At 35.6% G+C, this 17,638-nt stretch overlaps 1 protein-coding gene and 1 pseudogene across 1 annotated transcript; both read left to right on the top strand.

The window, feature by feature from the left end:
* The first annotated feature begins 817 nt into the window (after positions 1-817).
* LOC113293013 (nascent polypeptide-associated complex subunit alpha-like protein 1) lies at positions 818-1,315 on the top strand. Its single transcript, XM_026541793.1, has one exon. The coding sequence runs from the start codon at positions 818-820 to the stop codon at positions 1,313-1,315; it is 498 nt and encodes a 165-aa protein (XP_026397578.1).
* Positions 1,316-2,138: 823 nt separating this feature from the next.
* Positions 2,139-4,022, top strand: LOC113294002 (annotated as a pseudogene).
* The last annotated feature ends 13,616 nt before the right edge of the window (positions 4,023-17,638 follow it).

The following is a 17,638-nucleotide window of genomic DNA, read 5'->3' as shown; positions in this document are numbered from 1 at the left end:
GCAACTGTATAATGTTGTCATTGCATTTTGATTAATTCGTGCATACAGTTGATTAGTTTAACTGATATTGTTATGTTTCTTTCACGGGAAAAAAAAAAAAAAAACACTTACTGATTTTTTTTGTGGCTGCTGCTGGTATATTTTGCCCAAGAAACTTCCGGTGATGTTAGGATGACAGATACCTGTGCATATGAGGTAGATCATGATATTCCAATCAAGTCTACTGGTATCTGTCTCTATTATGAGATGACTGATGAGTTTTTCATTCACAAAAATCATTTATGTTAAAAGCTTTAAAATTCAAATTTATTTATTATTTTCCAACATAAAATATACAGTTTTGAGTAACCCTCCACAGGAGAGGCCAAAATCAACGGGGAATGATAGACTGACCGAAATCTATCTCCCGAGAAATCCGGATGCACTCACATAATCCCTGGGACCCACTAGAGATTATAGGGGGTGGGTTTTTGTGGATCTGTGGGGAGAAGTCTCTCGGTATGTTAATCATTTTCCAAAATCAATGCCTACCGAAATTCAATAATATGCACTACTACCGATCTTAACATATATGCTGCTATTCTCCTGGAAAAACACTTTAATATAGTACTAGCAAGGGTTAGTGCAACTGAAATTACAGTAAATAGAATTTACAGTGATCTCAACTCTTTTGTTGGATGGGAATTTTTTAAATGAGGATTCCTAGTTTTGGCTATGTGTATAAAATAAAAGATGCATAAATATAATGGATTTTAGGGTTGTTTTAAACAGTTTCTCACTATCTCTCTACATTTCTCTCTCACTCTTAATAAACGCCATGACTGCTCAGATGCTACAAAAAATCCTCGCTGCCCATTTAAAAGAGCATAAAATCAATCCTGGTGAACCTGTAGTTGAGGATGAAGAAGATGACGATGATTATGAGGGAGAAGATCAACAAGATGGGGATGTCAGTGGTAGATCGAAGCAAAGCAGAAGCGAAAGCAAGAGTCGTAAGGCGATGCTGAAGCTTGGAATGAAACCCATCACTGGTGTTAGCCGTGTTACAGTCAAGAAAAGCAAAAATATTTTGTTTGCGATCTCAAAACCGGATGTTTTCAAAAGCCCAACATCTGACACGTATGTTATCTTCGGCGCTGAGCAATTTAAAGCTCCTGACCTAAGTAATGTAGTCTCCAAGCCTGAGTCGTCAGCCCCTGCTCAAGATGAGGAGGATGTGGATGAGACAGGAGTAGACCCCAAGGACATTGAGTTAGTCATGACACAAGCTGGAGTCTCTAGGCGAAAGGCTGTCAAGGCGCTCAAGGCTTTGTGATGGAGATATTGTTACTGCCATCATGGATTTGACGAACTATTTAGGGTAGTTAATGATGATATCTTCGTTAGTTTTTGAGAACATATAGGTCGGATGTCAGATGTCATTTATCTTTTTAGAATTAGATTACATCACTTTCACTACAATATGTTCTTTACCTTCACGATGAGTACTAAAGTCTTTAAATGACACCTCTACAGGTCTTAAAATCTCCAAAAACATTCACAACGTGTAGGCATACCATCCTGGAAACTACATAATTACCATATAAAACTAATGAATCAGAATAATCATACTATTGGTACATTGGTACCTCAGCTCCTGTAGCAGGCACAACTTGGATCTGACAATTACGATATGCAAAGACGAATACTGTTACCCCTGTTGGATGTTGCACAAACCACGGCATGAACAACATGAAAGTTATGGAGATACAGAGGCGTGCCAAACCAAAACAAAAGCCTCCTAAAAAACTGTTACAGGATCGATTTTCCCCCGAGTCACATAGTGTATCCTTTGCAATTAGCATTAGCGGAAATGTTTTTTGGTTTCATGTCTCCACGGAAAAAAGTTAACTACCCCTTGCCTCCTAGAGAACCTCCCAACTCCACCGGAGAATTTTAAGTCCAAAAGATCCCTGTTATTCTCAATTCTTTACTTGAATTACCCTGCAGCCCTTGAAGCGTACCACAATTTTACGTTGCGGATAATTTTGGTTGGCAAAATATAAATATGGAATTTCAGTTAGGTTTCCTAGTTTAGTTTGAGGCCTATATAAAAAGGCCTAGTGTTGTAGAGAAAAAACACAAAGGTGGATTCTTCTATGGTTCTACCACCACCCTCATACTCATCGATGGGATCTGATCACAAAAACCTCTACGAACAATCAATGACTTGCGATGACCAAGATTTATATAGTCATCTTAAACATCTTCAAAGACAACTTGAATTCATAGATATTCAAGAAGAATATGTAAAAGATGAACTGAAAAATCTGAAGAGAGAATTACTTAGAGCACAAGAAGAGGTTAAAAGGATCAAATCAGTTCCTACGACTATTGGTCAGTTTATGGAAATGGTTGATCAAAATAATGGGATTGTTGGTTCAACTACCGGTTCTAATTATTATGTCAGGATTTTAAGCACTATTAATAGAGAGTTATTGAAACCTTCTGCTTCTGTTGCTTTACATCGTCATTCACATGCTCTCGTTGAGGTTTTACCTCCTGAAGCTAATTCAAGTATTTCTTTGCTTACTCAATCTGAGAAGCCAGATGTTACTTACAATGGTATTGGAGGTTGCGACATTCAAAAAAAAGAAATACGAGAGGCTGTTGAGTTACCACTTACGCATCACGAGCTATACCAACAGATTGGTATTGATCCACCTCGGGGTGTTCTGCTGGATGGTCCTCCTGGTACTGGTAAAACTATGCTTTCCAAAGCTGTTGCAAATCATACAACTGCTGCTTTCATTCGAGTCAATGGTTCTGAATTCGTTCAGAAGTATCTAGGAGAGGTACGAATTGTACGATTTAGCCTTTCAATATTACACTATGACGGTAAAGCTGAAATTTCTGGCTAGCTTTGTGATTTTCTTTCTTCTTCTTTAGATACAATGTGTATATGATTTTATTGTATTGATTTTTGGTGTATGCAGTATGTGTTTCCTTAACATATATTGTGGTGTTTGTGTTTGTTTAAGGGTCCAAGAATGGTCCGTGATGTATTCCGTCTTGCAAAAGAGAATGCTCCTGCTATCAGAGAATTCTCATGTAGCTCCTGAATCAGGTAAAGTCGTGCGTGCTAATAGATCTCTTGTGCACAGTCTATACGCTTCAGGCTCAGCTGCTCCCAGTTTTTATTGCGATAATTGACCATAAGATGCTCGAACACCTGAGCATGCACCTCTATGTTATGCTTTCTTTGTTTGTTTATGAAGCTAACCTTTTAATTTTATCATATTGTGTCAACAGATGGATGGATTTGACCAAACAGTGAACGTTAAGGTCATAATGGCAACTAATCGAGCTGACACATTGGATCCTGCACTTCTAAGGCCTGGTAGACTTGACAGAAAAATTAAATTTCCTCTTCCTGATAGACGGCAAAAGCGACTGGTGTTCCAAGTAAGCATTGTGATGCATTGTAACTGTCGCCATGTTTATGATGGGGGGTCTTTTTATCAGTAAAACAAGTTCTTATTTTGCCCCTTTAAACTTCTACTTGTGGTAGACTTGTTTGTTTATCTAGAAATTCTTAGCTTTATTTAACCATATCGTCATTGGTGTTGCTATATGTCTCCTTCGTTAACTTTGATATATCTTTCTGCAGGTATGCACTGCAAAGATGAACTTGAGCGATGAGGTAGATCTAGAAGACTATGTCTCTCGTCCAGATAAAATTAGTGCTGCAGAGGTTAGTTGGTTTCAGATTTTATACTTTGTGTTCTTTTATACTTTGTGTTCTTTTATAGAGGTTAGAGGTTAATAACCTCTATTAGCCGTAGTACGAAATGGAATATCTACTTTCTCATCTTTTATGTTTACTGATTTGATTAATATAATCTCAGATATCCGCTATCTGTCAAGAAGCTGGAATGCATGCTGTTCGCAAGAACCGATATGTTATTCTTCCCAAAGATTTCGAGAAGGGATACAGGACGAATGTTAAGAAGCCAGAAAAAGATTTTGATTTCTACAAGTGAAGAGAAGGTTGGCCAGCAGTAAAGGAACCTGGAGAAACGCTCTATAATCAAAAGCTATCCCTGGATATTTTTGACATATGTGAAAGAGCGTTGAGACAGATTTTGGCTTACATATGTGAGAGAGTAGTGTAGTACTCGATCGAAATGATCTTTTGTTTGATGTGTTTAAACTTTTGCGTTCTCTAAGGATGATCGCAATCTCTCACAGCATTTTTTTTATTTTCTTTTTCTTGGGTAAGGGGTACCTCACAGCTCTCCTGCCAGAGTCATCCCTATGGTTTTGAGTTTCAACCGTCTACGGTTGTAATGGAAATTGTTTTTCAGTTGATTGTTTTTGAAAACTCGTAAACCATGAGTAATAAATCATTTTTATTTCCTTTCATGCTCTTACTATCTTTCATATTGTTAGTATCATCGTGCGTTGTTATCTTTCAAAGGATTGTCAAATTTTCTGAAAAAGAAGCATTTGTCAAAGAAGTATTCCGGTATCCGAAAGATGAAAATATCCTATCTACCGACCCAAAAAAAAATATCCTAGGTATACAAAGAAAAAACTGGTTTATTTTATATTTCAGGATTCAAAAAGAAATACATTACAAATAAGTAAAAGCTTTGTCTACAAAGGTGATTAAAATTAGGGTATTTAGAAGTTAAAAAGTAACGTCTTAACCAATATTCAAATAAGCTTGACATCTTTAACTCTGTTGTCCAAAGCTGCGGAAACAATACTCTGTTGTCCAAAGCTGCGGAAACAATATTTGATGAACATGTGCTTTTTTTAAGCTAAATTTTATTTTAAATGCTATCAAGATTTCTTACCTTACGCATGTCAACTTCAATCACTAGAGAAAAATAAGTTCACACGATGACCGTGGTTTTCATCAAGGTATCTGCTATTCCGGTTTAGGTTAGCTTGTGTTCAGTTTAACCTGCTTCATAACTTTTTTTGGATCGGTAAAGAACTGGTGCTGGCGAGTTTCGAACTTAGATCACTAATATCATCACCCAATGATTTTACCACTGTACTTCAACCTGCTTCGTAACTAAAAACAAATTATCATCACCAGCAATGTTTTATACCATTCTGGTTCATGGGAAGTGTCAATCTTCACGGCAAATTATTTTTTTATCATATAAAACTTGTGTTGCGTGTTTGGTTTTATGTGAGACACTTGGAGGTTAAAACACATGAAGACTTTCTGCTCGTTATAACCATTGAAGCACATCGATCACTTTGTTGCTTGATGAGGGATTGGTCTTGAACCATTCTATGACTTTATTGGTTTTCGGAAATTAGTTGTCATGCCGACTTTTACAAAGCCGTCTAGGGTCATGTTTGCCTGAAATATCCCATTTTAAGTTCATGCCATCCTGTAGTATATCTAATTCGCATATACACTGTAATCTCATTCATATAATATACTTGGTCAAAATCATGAGCCCCACGATCCCTTCCCATCCTCATGTAAAAAGTGTTTGTATGTGTTTCATTTAGTGTTATGTTATACACGCATTTAAAACAAGACTTGAGATGTCATTGTTTTCTGGTCACCTTCGTAAACCGACAGGCCGTCTTTCAAAATAATCCAGTAATCATTTGGAGCCGGCGTATCACCTTTTAAAGATTTCAAGAAAGGCTACAGGACGAATATTGTGAAAAAGCCGGACAAAGATTTCGATTTCTACAAGTAAGAAGAAGGTTTGCCAGGAGCACCAAAGGAACTTGGAGAAACGCTCTATGTTCAAAAGCTAGCACTGAAAATTTTGACATTTGTGAAAGAGTGCCAGGACAGCTTTTTGCTTACCAACCAGACTAGTCGTAGTGGTAGTTTGGAATGATCTTTCTGTTTTGATTTGTTAAATCTCTTGCGTTCTCTAAGAAATAGCGATGCACATCATTCATTTGCAGTGCTTTTACATGTACTTGTTTATTCGTAGAGTGCAGATTTTAATTTACCTGGCTAAATTGGGTCCTACACCATTTAATTGGGGCCTATAGATTACTTCATCTACCTAATACACAATGATAAGGGGTGTCTAATATTTATGTAAACTACCAAAATTACCCTCAAAAAAATATTAATATTACTAAATTATCCCCATCAATCCTTAATAAACCTAACTAACAAAAATCAGTTTCCATTTCTCACCTAAAAACCGATTCTTCATCTCCTCTACTCCCTCTTTTTTCATTTTTTTTGAAATCAAAAATCGTCGATGATCGACGATTCAAAAACGATTAATCGTTTTCTTTCTTCTATAAAATGTCGAAACCAACAAGAACTAAGTATGCTACTAACAAGAATCATTCTAGTGCCGAAAATCCCGGACTTGTTGAAGCCATTCGAAATAAAACGAAGGAAGTGCAAGAACAATCTGAAGCCTCTCGTATCGCACAAGAGGAGGAAATGGGTTGAATCAGATACTTTTCTATCAACCCAATCCTCTAAACTAGGTTTTAGTAACATGCATTAGGTTAGAAATCGAGAATTTTGAAATCAAAAAATTTCAGTGTTCACAAAATCGGGTTACGTTAATATCGAAGTAACCCGATGCTTGTTAGGAACGGGTTATGTTCTTAAACTTATAAACCGATTGTTCTGCATGTGAAATGGAATCGGGGAACGTTAATGTATAAATATCCCGATTGTTGTAGCCAATATTCCTGGATCTTTATTTTGTTGGAATCGGATTACATATCTCTTCACAAAAACCGATTGTGTAGTTTAGAATCGGACTTTATATGTATATTGAGTAAACCGGTTTCTGGAATCGGTTCACATTAGCACTTCACAAAATCCGATTGTGAATTTTATTATGTTAGGAATCGGATTTTATATGTATATCAAGTAAACCGATTATGTACCTTGACTTTAAAAATGCATTCTATTCCATTGTTTTTTGTCGCTTAAATCCGTATTATACAGGAAAAAAAATCAAGCCAAAAAGAAATATAGGCGGAAATATGACCTTGCTACTCCTAAGCCTTTGGGACCTCGTCGAAAAGATGGTAAAAATTTGAATGCTTCCCACTGAAACCCAAGGGGCACGGGTAGTGAAGCCAAAGGGATCATCATCAATGACCCACCACCTCAAGCGGAGCAACCAACATATGAAGAATCTGATTCCGAAACACCTACTGAACAAGAAGGTGATGATAGAGAAATTGAAGAAAAAAAAGGTGATGAGGAACGTGGTGGCAAGGAAGGTGGTGAAGAAGAAAGTGATGAGATTGAAAGTGATGAGGAAGGTGGTGGCAAGGAAGGTGGTGAAGAAGAAAGTGATGAGAGTGAAAGTGATGAGGAATGTGGTGGCAACGAAGGTGGTGAAGAAGAAAGTGATGAGAGTGAAAGTGATGAAGAAGAAGGTGAGGGTGAAAGTGAAGAAGAGATAAGATAAGTCGTTCAAGAACAAGAAGTTCAACAACAAGACCAAGGAGGAGATGCTAAAGAAAAAGGTAAGAAGAAAGAAGGACCAAAGAAGAAGAAAGGTGACCACATGCCTGACCCGCTGAAGATGTTTGCTCGCGGCCCTGATGATCTACCTTTAAGGATACCCGGTGATGGAGGAAAGGTATTATGGGGTTACAAAGATAGTTGGGCCTCCGTCATTTACAATACCATAGTAAGTACATAAACCTTATGCTTTGTGATGTAAACATTATTATCCATGTACTGTTTTGATTGTTGTCCATCGTGGTTTTTTTGTTTTATAGGATCGCAAGGATATCATTCGTCATATGAATCCAGGAATGTCAGTGCATATGTCCTCTATGTCCTGGAAGCTGTAATCTTCCCTGACGTTTCCGGTGCCCGTGTGAGCGCCAAATTTATCCAGCTTTTGCAACCATTTGGAGAGATTCCCTAATACTCTTGGGCCACTGCCATCCTTGCACACTCGTTGAAGGAGTTGAGAAAGGCTTCTAGGTCTCAAAGGAACCAAATAGGAGGGAATATTGCTTTTCTGCAGGCTTGGATATATATACACTTCCCAATATTTGCTAAAAGGGCTTTTGAGAACAAAGATTGGGACGGAAAGAATTATGGAGACAAGTACAACTACAAAAGTAAGCCGAAGAAACAAAAAATGGATTTTCTGAATTTGAGACGCCAGTTAGACAACTTGACGACGAAGGATGTTGTCTTTGATCCTTACAAGGAGGATTTGGCTAAAGGAAAAGGAAAGAAGGTTGGCTGCCGAGAGCAAAGTGAATATTTTGGGCCTTCGTTTCACCCAAGAGGATATGTAATGTATAACCTTACGAGAGTCGCAAGACAATGCGGTTACGTACAAAAAATCCCAAAGGCGCACAAGATGTTCAACATCAATGAGAAAAAAACCAAATCACATGATAATGATATTATCATTGTTCATAAGCCTTTCCCCATCATGTGATTATTGGAACGACAGAGCGTTCCACAGATATCCTTTGGATGGTACATCTCCAGAAGATGACGCGGCAATTCCGGGTTACATACCGTGGTACCTCAAAGTTTCGCATACTCGAGTGATACGAGTAGATGAGAGGCCCAAGATAGAGGAAAAAGATACGGCTCTCAATTATTTGGTGCGTATTGTTACTCAATTACGATTTTGTTAATGGTTTTAGCATTATGTATTGAATGTTTCTTATTTGAAATTGAAACAGAGAAGACGAGTCGGACACTTGATAACCCAAGCAAAGCTAGAAATCAGGGAAGGGAAAAATGTGAAGGACAATATAAGAATTCATTGAATTTCAGCTGGAACGTTTCAACGGGCTATGGAGAATTCGTAATGGGGAAAGAAAGTTCCTTCACCACAAAGAATACACGACGTTGTACCGACGTGCTCGGAGGTTCATTGACGAGCATTTGATGTGTCAAATTTTAGAATTCCCATATTGAGTCTTATATATATGTAGTGGGCTACTTTCCTAAACTATGTAATGAATATCTTGTTTCTGAAAGTAAGACATAATCGGTTGACATGTGCATTACAAAAGCACGATTTTAGGAATCAGTTTATGTGGGTATCGATCTAACTCCGATTCTGGGTTTACATCTTCCCAGGCATAAAACTCAACCCAGAATCGGTTTATAAATGCACTAACATCAACCGATTCTGGATCGAGTAAAAAAAAAATTACAGGTTTTGATTATGCATTAATGAAAGTTAATTTCAGGATTAACTTGATTAAACACTTTTTAATTTTTCGAATTAGCATTAATTTAACAAGGACATATCAGGTATTAACATAAGTAGTGGATAAGAGGTTTCTATGAATTATTTCTTAATGACCCTATTTTGTTATGTAGCAATAGGCCCCAATTTAGCCAGGTTAATTTAACCAATTTCGTAGACACCTGGATTTGTTACTCAAAAATCAATGGATGGGTGCTAGAGATAGTGAAACCAAAATTTTATGGAGCTCCTTCTTAGTCTTATGGTTTGGAAATTCTTATCCGCGTCATGTAGGAGTTTGGTGTAGAATCTGCAAGATCAATTTCCTTGTCTGCTACTGTTAGATCCCGCGGAAGGCATCATCGTTTGGATTCCAAAATTTTGTTCTAGTGGATTTGAGTATTTTTGAGTCTATTTTTTACTTTTGTCAAGAGGTTGGCCATTCCACGATTTTCATGGATTTTATCTGAACTGGAGCATGGTAAGACTAAATGTAAAATCGTTATCAATCCCAAAAATCGAAAGTAAGAATATTTTGTTGCACAAAAACTATACTTTTTTGCTTCTAAAAGTTGTTCTGAAATTTGATGGTCATCCGAGCTTCTAACGATTTTGCTTCAAATCAAAAAGCAACTGCTCAAAGTGTACCGAGATACCCCCATTGATTGTTTTTTTCAGAAGTTCGCTCAAATTCAGTGTAATAGGATGGCACTACCAGCTTGAGACTTGCACCAACCGTTACTTTACCTCTTTCTCCTTGGATTGGCCGTCCACCTTTTGTGCCTCCTGTTGGGATAAGTGAGAGTTGTTTTTTCCGGTGCATCGCACCTATTCCATGCTTTAGGGAGCAAACTTGGCCAAGAACACCAAAAATTTAGAGGATTATTCAACCAATTTCTTTCTTTGTTTGACAAATGTTCCAACAAATTCATAAACCATGAGTAAATAAAAACTCGCTACCAAAATGTTATCACAGGCCGTGACTAAATACAACCCACAAAACATTAAATACAACCTTCCTTCAAAAATGAAAACATTAGTTAACCATCTTTCGGTGAAAAATGCCTTCTTTTTTATTTTCTTTGTTCTTCATTCTTGTTTTGATTATTCACAATGTTAACAGTATAAAAGATGGAAAGTTCCTACGTAAAATAATAAGAAATACAAAAATATCATCTTTTATTTTTAGAATATTCAATTTGAACAACGTTAAAATTAAAATACAAGTGTGAAAAGAAAATGAAAAATTAGCATAGTGAAGTTTGGCCGTAATTTGGGAAGCTTGGGACATAAATTTTGATAAATGTCCACCTTTTTTTAAGCTAAATTTTCTTTTGAACGCTCTCGAGAATTCTCAACCTATTGGGTAAATCGAATCTGAAAAATGAGTCTAGACCCTGGTTGTGGATTTCATCAAAGCAATCTGTCTTAATAAATGATCTATGTAGTTTACTCCAACATCTCATTTGAATTCCAAAAATTCATGTAACACTCCAGACTCCAGTTTAGGTTAGCTTGTATTCAATTTAACCGGTTTCATAATTAGATATAAATTATGATCACCAACTATGTTTTATATACTACCCGTTTGGTTTGTGGGAAGTGTCAGTTTTCATGGCAAATAAAATTTTAATTATGTAAAATTTGTGTTGCATGTTTCGTTTTATGTAAGACACTTGGAAGTCAAAACAAATGATGACTTCAGCCTAGTTTGATATTGTTGTGAGTTTTAAAAAAACATTTTTGTGTTGTGTTGTGTTGTGTTGTGTTGTGTTGTGTTGTGCATCGTTGTGCTGTGTTGTGAAAATAAAGATGCATGACGTTTGGTAAACTATAACTTAAAAAGCGTTGTGAAATTAACAAACTGTAAATTTTGTTTGGTAAATTGGTATTTCAAAGTGCTGGTGATGTAGCTTTTGACGAAAATAAACATGATTTTGTAAATACACCGTAATTACAATTAATAAATTATATTTTAAATTTTAATATATTTAATAAAATATAAGTAATATTTATTTTATTATTTTATTTATTATTATAAATTTATTAATAAACAAGAAGTTTTATTTATTATTATTTTTAACATTTAATAAAAAAAATGATTATGGTTTGCTTAAAAAATATTATTAATATTATTGTAATTTTTTTCCTAAATAGTTTATTATTAATATTGTAATTAATTTTTATTATTTCAAAATAGAAGTTCAAAAATAGAAGAACAAAATAGAAGTTAAAAAAGTGATATAATTGTACAATATTCTAGGATATAATTTGTCTTTATAATAAAATACAAGGTTAAAATAGAGAAGTAATTAAATCAAATTATGTGGGTCAACAGCTTCTTCTTTTCTAGCTTTTAAAAGCAGGCCTAAAATGGAAGTGTTTTTCTCCAAAAGCTCTTTGAAAAAAATTTACCAAACATAATTTTTAGTAAATATTTGTTACAAGTTTGTTACAAAGTGCTTTTGATAGAAAAAAACAATCTCAAACGAGGCTTTCGGCCCGTTACAGCCATAAAAGCACACTACTCACGCCTTGCTTGATGAGGGACTTTATATATTGCTCGTAAACCATTCTACATGATTTTTCAAAATTTTGGAAATTCAGTTGCCATACGGACTTAATTGCTCGTAAACCATTCTACATGATTTTTCAAAGTTTTGGAAATTCATTTGCCATACGGACTTAACAAACCGGACCGGCTGTCATCCAAACTAATTCGTCTATGCAGTCATGTTTGGCCAGATTTTTAAGTTCATCCCATCCGATAGAAAATATCTCATTTTTAAAACAGTCCGCGGGTTATAACCCCAAAGGGGTTATAACCCATCTGCAAAAAACTCATTCAAACAAAAGTGATACAAAAACCCCAAATATCATAAACTGTCTAAACTACCCTCCCCTAATTCAACCCAAAAGAAACTGAGAAAGAAAACGACCCACTAATTTATTACTTTACAACCTGCGTAACGGACAAAATTTCTTAAAACCTCCGCTCCTGTTCGTTCAAAATCAATCTGTTCGTTCAAAAATCAATCCTCTCCTGTATTCGTTCAAAATCAATCTGCTCATCCCTAAGCCAAAATCGTTCAAAATCAATCTATATTCGTCATCATCTTCTCGATTTTACCTTCTTCTCTTATTCTATGGTTGCGTACTTCAACCACTGCTACAAAATCTGACCTAATTTTTCAACCACAAATGGCGAAGAAACAAAATCAACAGGCGAAAAAGAAAGATGAAAAGCTAAAGAAAATAGCGAAACCATCTCCTAAAGGTAAGAAACCGAATTTGCTTTCAAGTTGATTTCGAGTTTGAATTCAAAAGATTATTAGGTTTCATTTGATTTATGGGTTGGTTTTCTTTTTTCTTTTAGGTTTCATTTCTTAGGTTAGGTTCTATTTTCATTTGGTTACATCGTTTCTTTGGTTTAGGTTTAGGTTTCAGTTTGTTTGATGTAACCAAATGAAAACAGATTTCAATTGTTTGTATATTTGATGCAACCATATATTTTTTTTTTCTATTTGATGAAACCATATTTCATTTGTTGTTTATTTGATGAAACCAAAGTATAATCTGTTTTTTTTTATGAAACCATTCTGGGTTTCATCATTTTACAACCAATTGGTAAATTGGTTCCACCAATTGTTAATCTGTTACATCATAATAATATGGTCTTTTTGATGAAACCATTTTTGGTTTCATCACTTTTCATTTGTTAGGTTTAGGTCTGCAAGAATGATGTAACAGATTTGCGATGAAACCAGATATCATTTTCTGTTTCTTAATGAAACCCAAAATTGGTTTCATCATTTTTAGTTATTGGTTTACTTCTAGAGTTGTTATTGGCTGTTGATTTGAATTCAAACTGTGGAGATTGGCGCTATGTTATGTAATCTTATGGTTTCATACAAGTTTCAATTATGCTTATGGTTTCATCACTTTGTTCGTGCTTATGGTTTCATCATTACAAGTTTATGTCTTATGGTTTCATCATTATTATTTATTATTCTCTTATGGTTTAATTTTGGTTTCACAATAGGTAAAAAAAGAGATAAGGAACCATACAGGTGCTCATTGCATCATTTGTGCGAGCTAGCAGTGAAAATTAAAGCGTTGATAAAAACAAGCAACTGCATTTGAAAGCTCTTAAATCATGTCCTTTTTGGCGTTTCTTTGAGCCTTTCTATGATGGCTTAATGAACAAAGATGAGCTCATCAAAAAGACAAAAGCAGTAATAATGTTTTTAAGTAAAATTGAAAACAGACTTGATGGTAAGCTCCCGTATTGTTTCAAATTAGCAAGATCAAGGAAAATGATTTTGCGGACAATTCCAGAACATTTTGCTGTGACTTTTGGTTTCCAAATGGTGAATTATGTAGAAGCAGACGACATTGATGAAGATCTGGTTAAAAAGGTTAACGTCTTTGTGGCTAATTATTTTGCTGGAAATAAAAAGACGAAAAAAACCGATATTGAAAAGCGTATGCTGGAAGCCGCAAATGATGAAACCAGAGCGGATGACTTTGTCAAGTTTTTCGTAATATTTCTGTTGGTTTCAGTATTTGTCCCTAACAAATGTGGGCAGACTCTCGCAGCAAAGTACTTGTATATGGTGTTTGATATGAACAAGGTGTGCTGGACGGAAGTCTTCCATGACTATGTACTTGATTCGATAATGACAAACAGAACAGACGTAAAAAATATTGTTGGTTGTGTAATATACCCTCTGGTAAGTTAAGATTTGTTCTTTTTTTCATAAGTTCAGTATTTTTTTTCAATATTGGTTGTTGAATAATAAGCGACTTGTTTTTGATGATTAATTTGAATATTGGTTGTTGTTGTTTTTTTGCAGTATTGGTTGGCAGAGATGACAAAGATCGCACAAAGAAAGCATGGGCTAGACAAGTATCCGAGGTTTTCTAGATGGAACCTTAGCAACATCTGTCAACAAGTATTGTCTAACTTCGAGAATCTTGAAGAAAAAACAGAACTTTGGTCTAAGGTAAATATTTACTTAGAAGATTTACTTTTCTGATGGAACCAATTTTGGTTTCATCAAAAATTCTAGCTGAATTTTTGTTTCTTAGATAACTTCGAGGGTTTTATTTGATATTTTTGTTAGACAATATTCGAAATCTTCGAGGGTTTTATTAGATTATTTCTATGAGTTCTTACCATTATTTGTTACCATTAAAAATGCTTTTCTTGGTATGTCGTCTGTTTTATTTTAAACGAATTTTGGTAAATATTTTCTTGTTCAGATTTACTTTTTTGATGAAACCAGTTTTGCATTTATGAAATTTTTTAGCTGAAACCAATTTTTCTTGTGTACTTCAAGAGAATATTGGTCACCGAAAGGGATCATTCTTGCTTCAGTATGACGAATCATAAATGCGCTTGGCTGATCCCGTAGATGAAGTGGAAATTGTTGTGCCAGATGAAGAAAATGTAGTACCGGTTAAAGTGCAAGATGAAGAAAATGTTGGTGCTAGCAGTGAAGCTAACTCCTTCAAAGCCAAATACCAATTTGCACGAGCATTGATTGAAAAGCTTAGGACCAATACTACATATGTTCTTTCTAAAGAAGAAGAATCACTGCTGGCAAAATATGATGCCGAGGACAGGGAACAACAACTGGTACAAAGATATATTTGATTTTTCTTAGTAACAATTGAATTACTCGCATATATTACAATTTTCTTATACATTTCATCATTTTTTTGATGAAACCAGATTTGGTTCCATCATTCTTTTGATGGAACCAGATTTGGTTTCATCATTTCAAGTTAATATTTGTTTGATGAATTGGCCAGTTCTTTTTATTCTTTCAGAAGTTTTTGATTTTTACAGCATTAGGTTTTGACACAGGAAGATGAAAAATAAAATAACTTAGGTATCTTAATATTGCAGGTTATAACAAGGGATGTTAACATGATAAATGAACAAGAATCTGAACAAGAATCTGAACAAGAGCAGGTCATATCTTCTTCGTTGAAGACATTCACCGATGATGAACAAGAAGGAGATGGTACTGAGTTGACTCCAAATAATATCGAGGATATCAAGGTGGCAGAGCGGGTTGAATCTGAAATGGAGAAAGCTACTTCATCGATGCCAGTCACCAATGATGAACAAGAAGGAGAGGGTACTGAGTTGACTCCAAATACCGTTGAGGATATCAAGGTGGCAGAGCGGGTGGAATCTGAAATGAGCAAAGCTTCTTCGTCGATGCCAGTCACCAATGATGAACAAGAAGGAGAGGGTACTGAGTTGACTCCAAATACCGTTGAGGATATCAAGGTGGCAGAGCGGGTGGAATCTGAAATGAGCAAAGATTCTTCGTCGATGCCAGTCACCAATGATGAACAAGAAGGAGAGGGTACTGAGTTGACTCCAAATACCGTTGAGGATATCAAGGTGGCAGAGCGGGTGGAATCTGAAATGAGCAAAGATTCTTCGTCGAAGCAAATTATTGAACAAGAAGAAAACGAAACTCAATTTGTAATTGATGAAGATGTTATCAGGAAAATGGAATACGAATACAATAAGAAAGGTTGTTCGTCGTCAAAGCCAAATGTTGGAAGCGTATACTACTACCCAGCTGTAAAGATGGCGAATGATTTACTTGAGTTAGAGAATGAACAACCTGGATTTGATTTAGGACTGTCGCAGTGTGACAGTCAAGAGAAAGGACAGGGAGAACTCAGTGCTGCGCAAAGGATGAGTAACATGGTTACAAGAATGAGGGAAGACAGAAGGAATTTGGTTCCACCTATCAGAATGCAGGATTACAACACCAGTGTGAAAAAAAGAAGGTTACAGCTCGTAAGTGCAAGGAGAACAAGAAGGTGCAGGAAGTACAGGGGGTGAAGTTGAAACCAGTTGATAACTTGAAGATCTTGAAAGTACTCAACAGAAATGAGAAACCCCTCGTGACCACTTTTTTCAGAAAGAACAATGAAAGGTAATTGGGAAATAACTGATGTAACCAAGACTGGTTTCATCAAAATTTTGTTCCAAGTTATGCATTGTTTCTCCTTTTTTTATCCATCATTGACTAGCTTTTTAAAAAATAAAATTAACAGGTCAACGGCGTGGGAGCATTTAAATCTTCAATTACATATATCGGGGAAGATGATGGATAATTTGATGAGAGAGGGTGACGTCGCAGGAGACATTATAGAGTTCTACATTTTGAAGCTGCAAAACAACATCAAAAAAAATGAGTTGAAACAAGATGGTTCTCCAAAGTACCAGAGAGCTGTGTTTATAAGCACATTTGCCTATGTAAGTTTACTCCGAAATTCTTTAATGTAAATTTTTTGGCATAAAAAATAGTTGTGGAAAACAAAAAATGATGTTGTTTATATGGTTAATTTTGATGGAACAAAGTTTGGTTTCATCAAACTTGCATGTCTGTAACTAATTAAGGAGCTTTTATCTGGTATTTTGTTTCAGACATGTCACTCATTAGGAAAGAAATGTGGTGCTGTAATAGAAGGCTTCATCGACAAAATGGATTATAGCGTGCGGTTTTTGTTCGTTCCGTTGCTGACATCACTTGGAGATGTAAACCATTGGACATTGCTTTCTTTTGATTTTGAAACCGGGGAATTTTATCACTACAACTCCTTGGCTTCCACGGGAGAGGAATGCAGAAAAAGTGCTGAAAGCATGAAACAACGTATAGTATCAGCATTTGCACAGCACGACGCAAAGCTCCCCTGTGATCAGCAGGCAAGTCAGCCAACAACATACTCTTTGCACAACCCTACATGTTGTGAACAAATAGGGTAAGTTATGTTTGGAAGTTTATAGTTCACATATGCATATGCTTGAAATCATTACATCACTTGTAACCGAATGCTTTACATATAGATACTAATATCAGAACACTCTCAGCTAGTCACTTTGTAACAATTGAGACATTGTTTTGGTTTTTCAGGAACGATTGTGGCCTGCATGTTTGCTATTACATGAAGAGCCTCTTGAAAGGAAACATGTCTACAGATGATATACGAGAAAAGGTGCATAATATGAGACCAAAGTTGGCGTTGAAGATACTCCTTGACAATATAGAATAATACTCGCATGTCGTGCCCGTCCTATTGAACATTCAGTTTTAGTTGAATTTTAAATTACTTTTGAAATGGTTATTGTAATGATGATACTCCTTGACATACAGTTCTCCTTGCAGATTCAAGTTTTAGTTGAAGTTTAAAGTACTTGTGAAATGGTTACAGTTTATATAAAAAACGATTTCGTGCTATTTCAGTTGTATTTCCTTAAAAGCTTATGTCTACAGAAATATGATGTCTCATTTTTATAAAAACTATCCATAAATGATGTGTCATATATTTGCGGCACCAATAAACAGTAGACAAAACATCATCTACTGTGTTGTCAAAAAATATAGAAGAAAAAGTGACAGTAAAACAATGGTTCCACC

This window comes from Papaver somniferum, chromosome 7 (assembly GCF_003573695.1).
Source record: "Papaver somniferum cultivar HN1 chromosome 7, ASM357369v1, whole genome shotgun sequence".
Taxonomy (NCBI): domain Eukaryota; kingdom Viridiplantae; phylum Streptophyta; class Magnoliopsida; order Ranunculales; family Papaveraceae; genus Papaver; species Papaver somniferum.
Note: the sequence above shows the minus strand (reverse complement) of the source record. Positions and strands in the feature narration are given on the sequence as shown.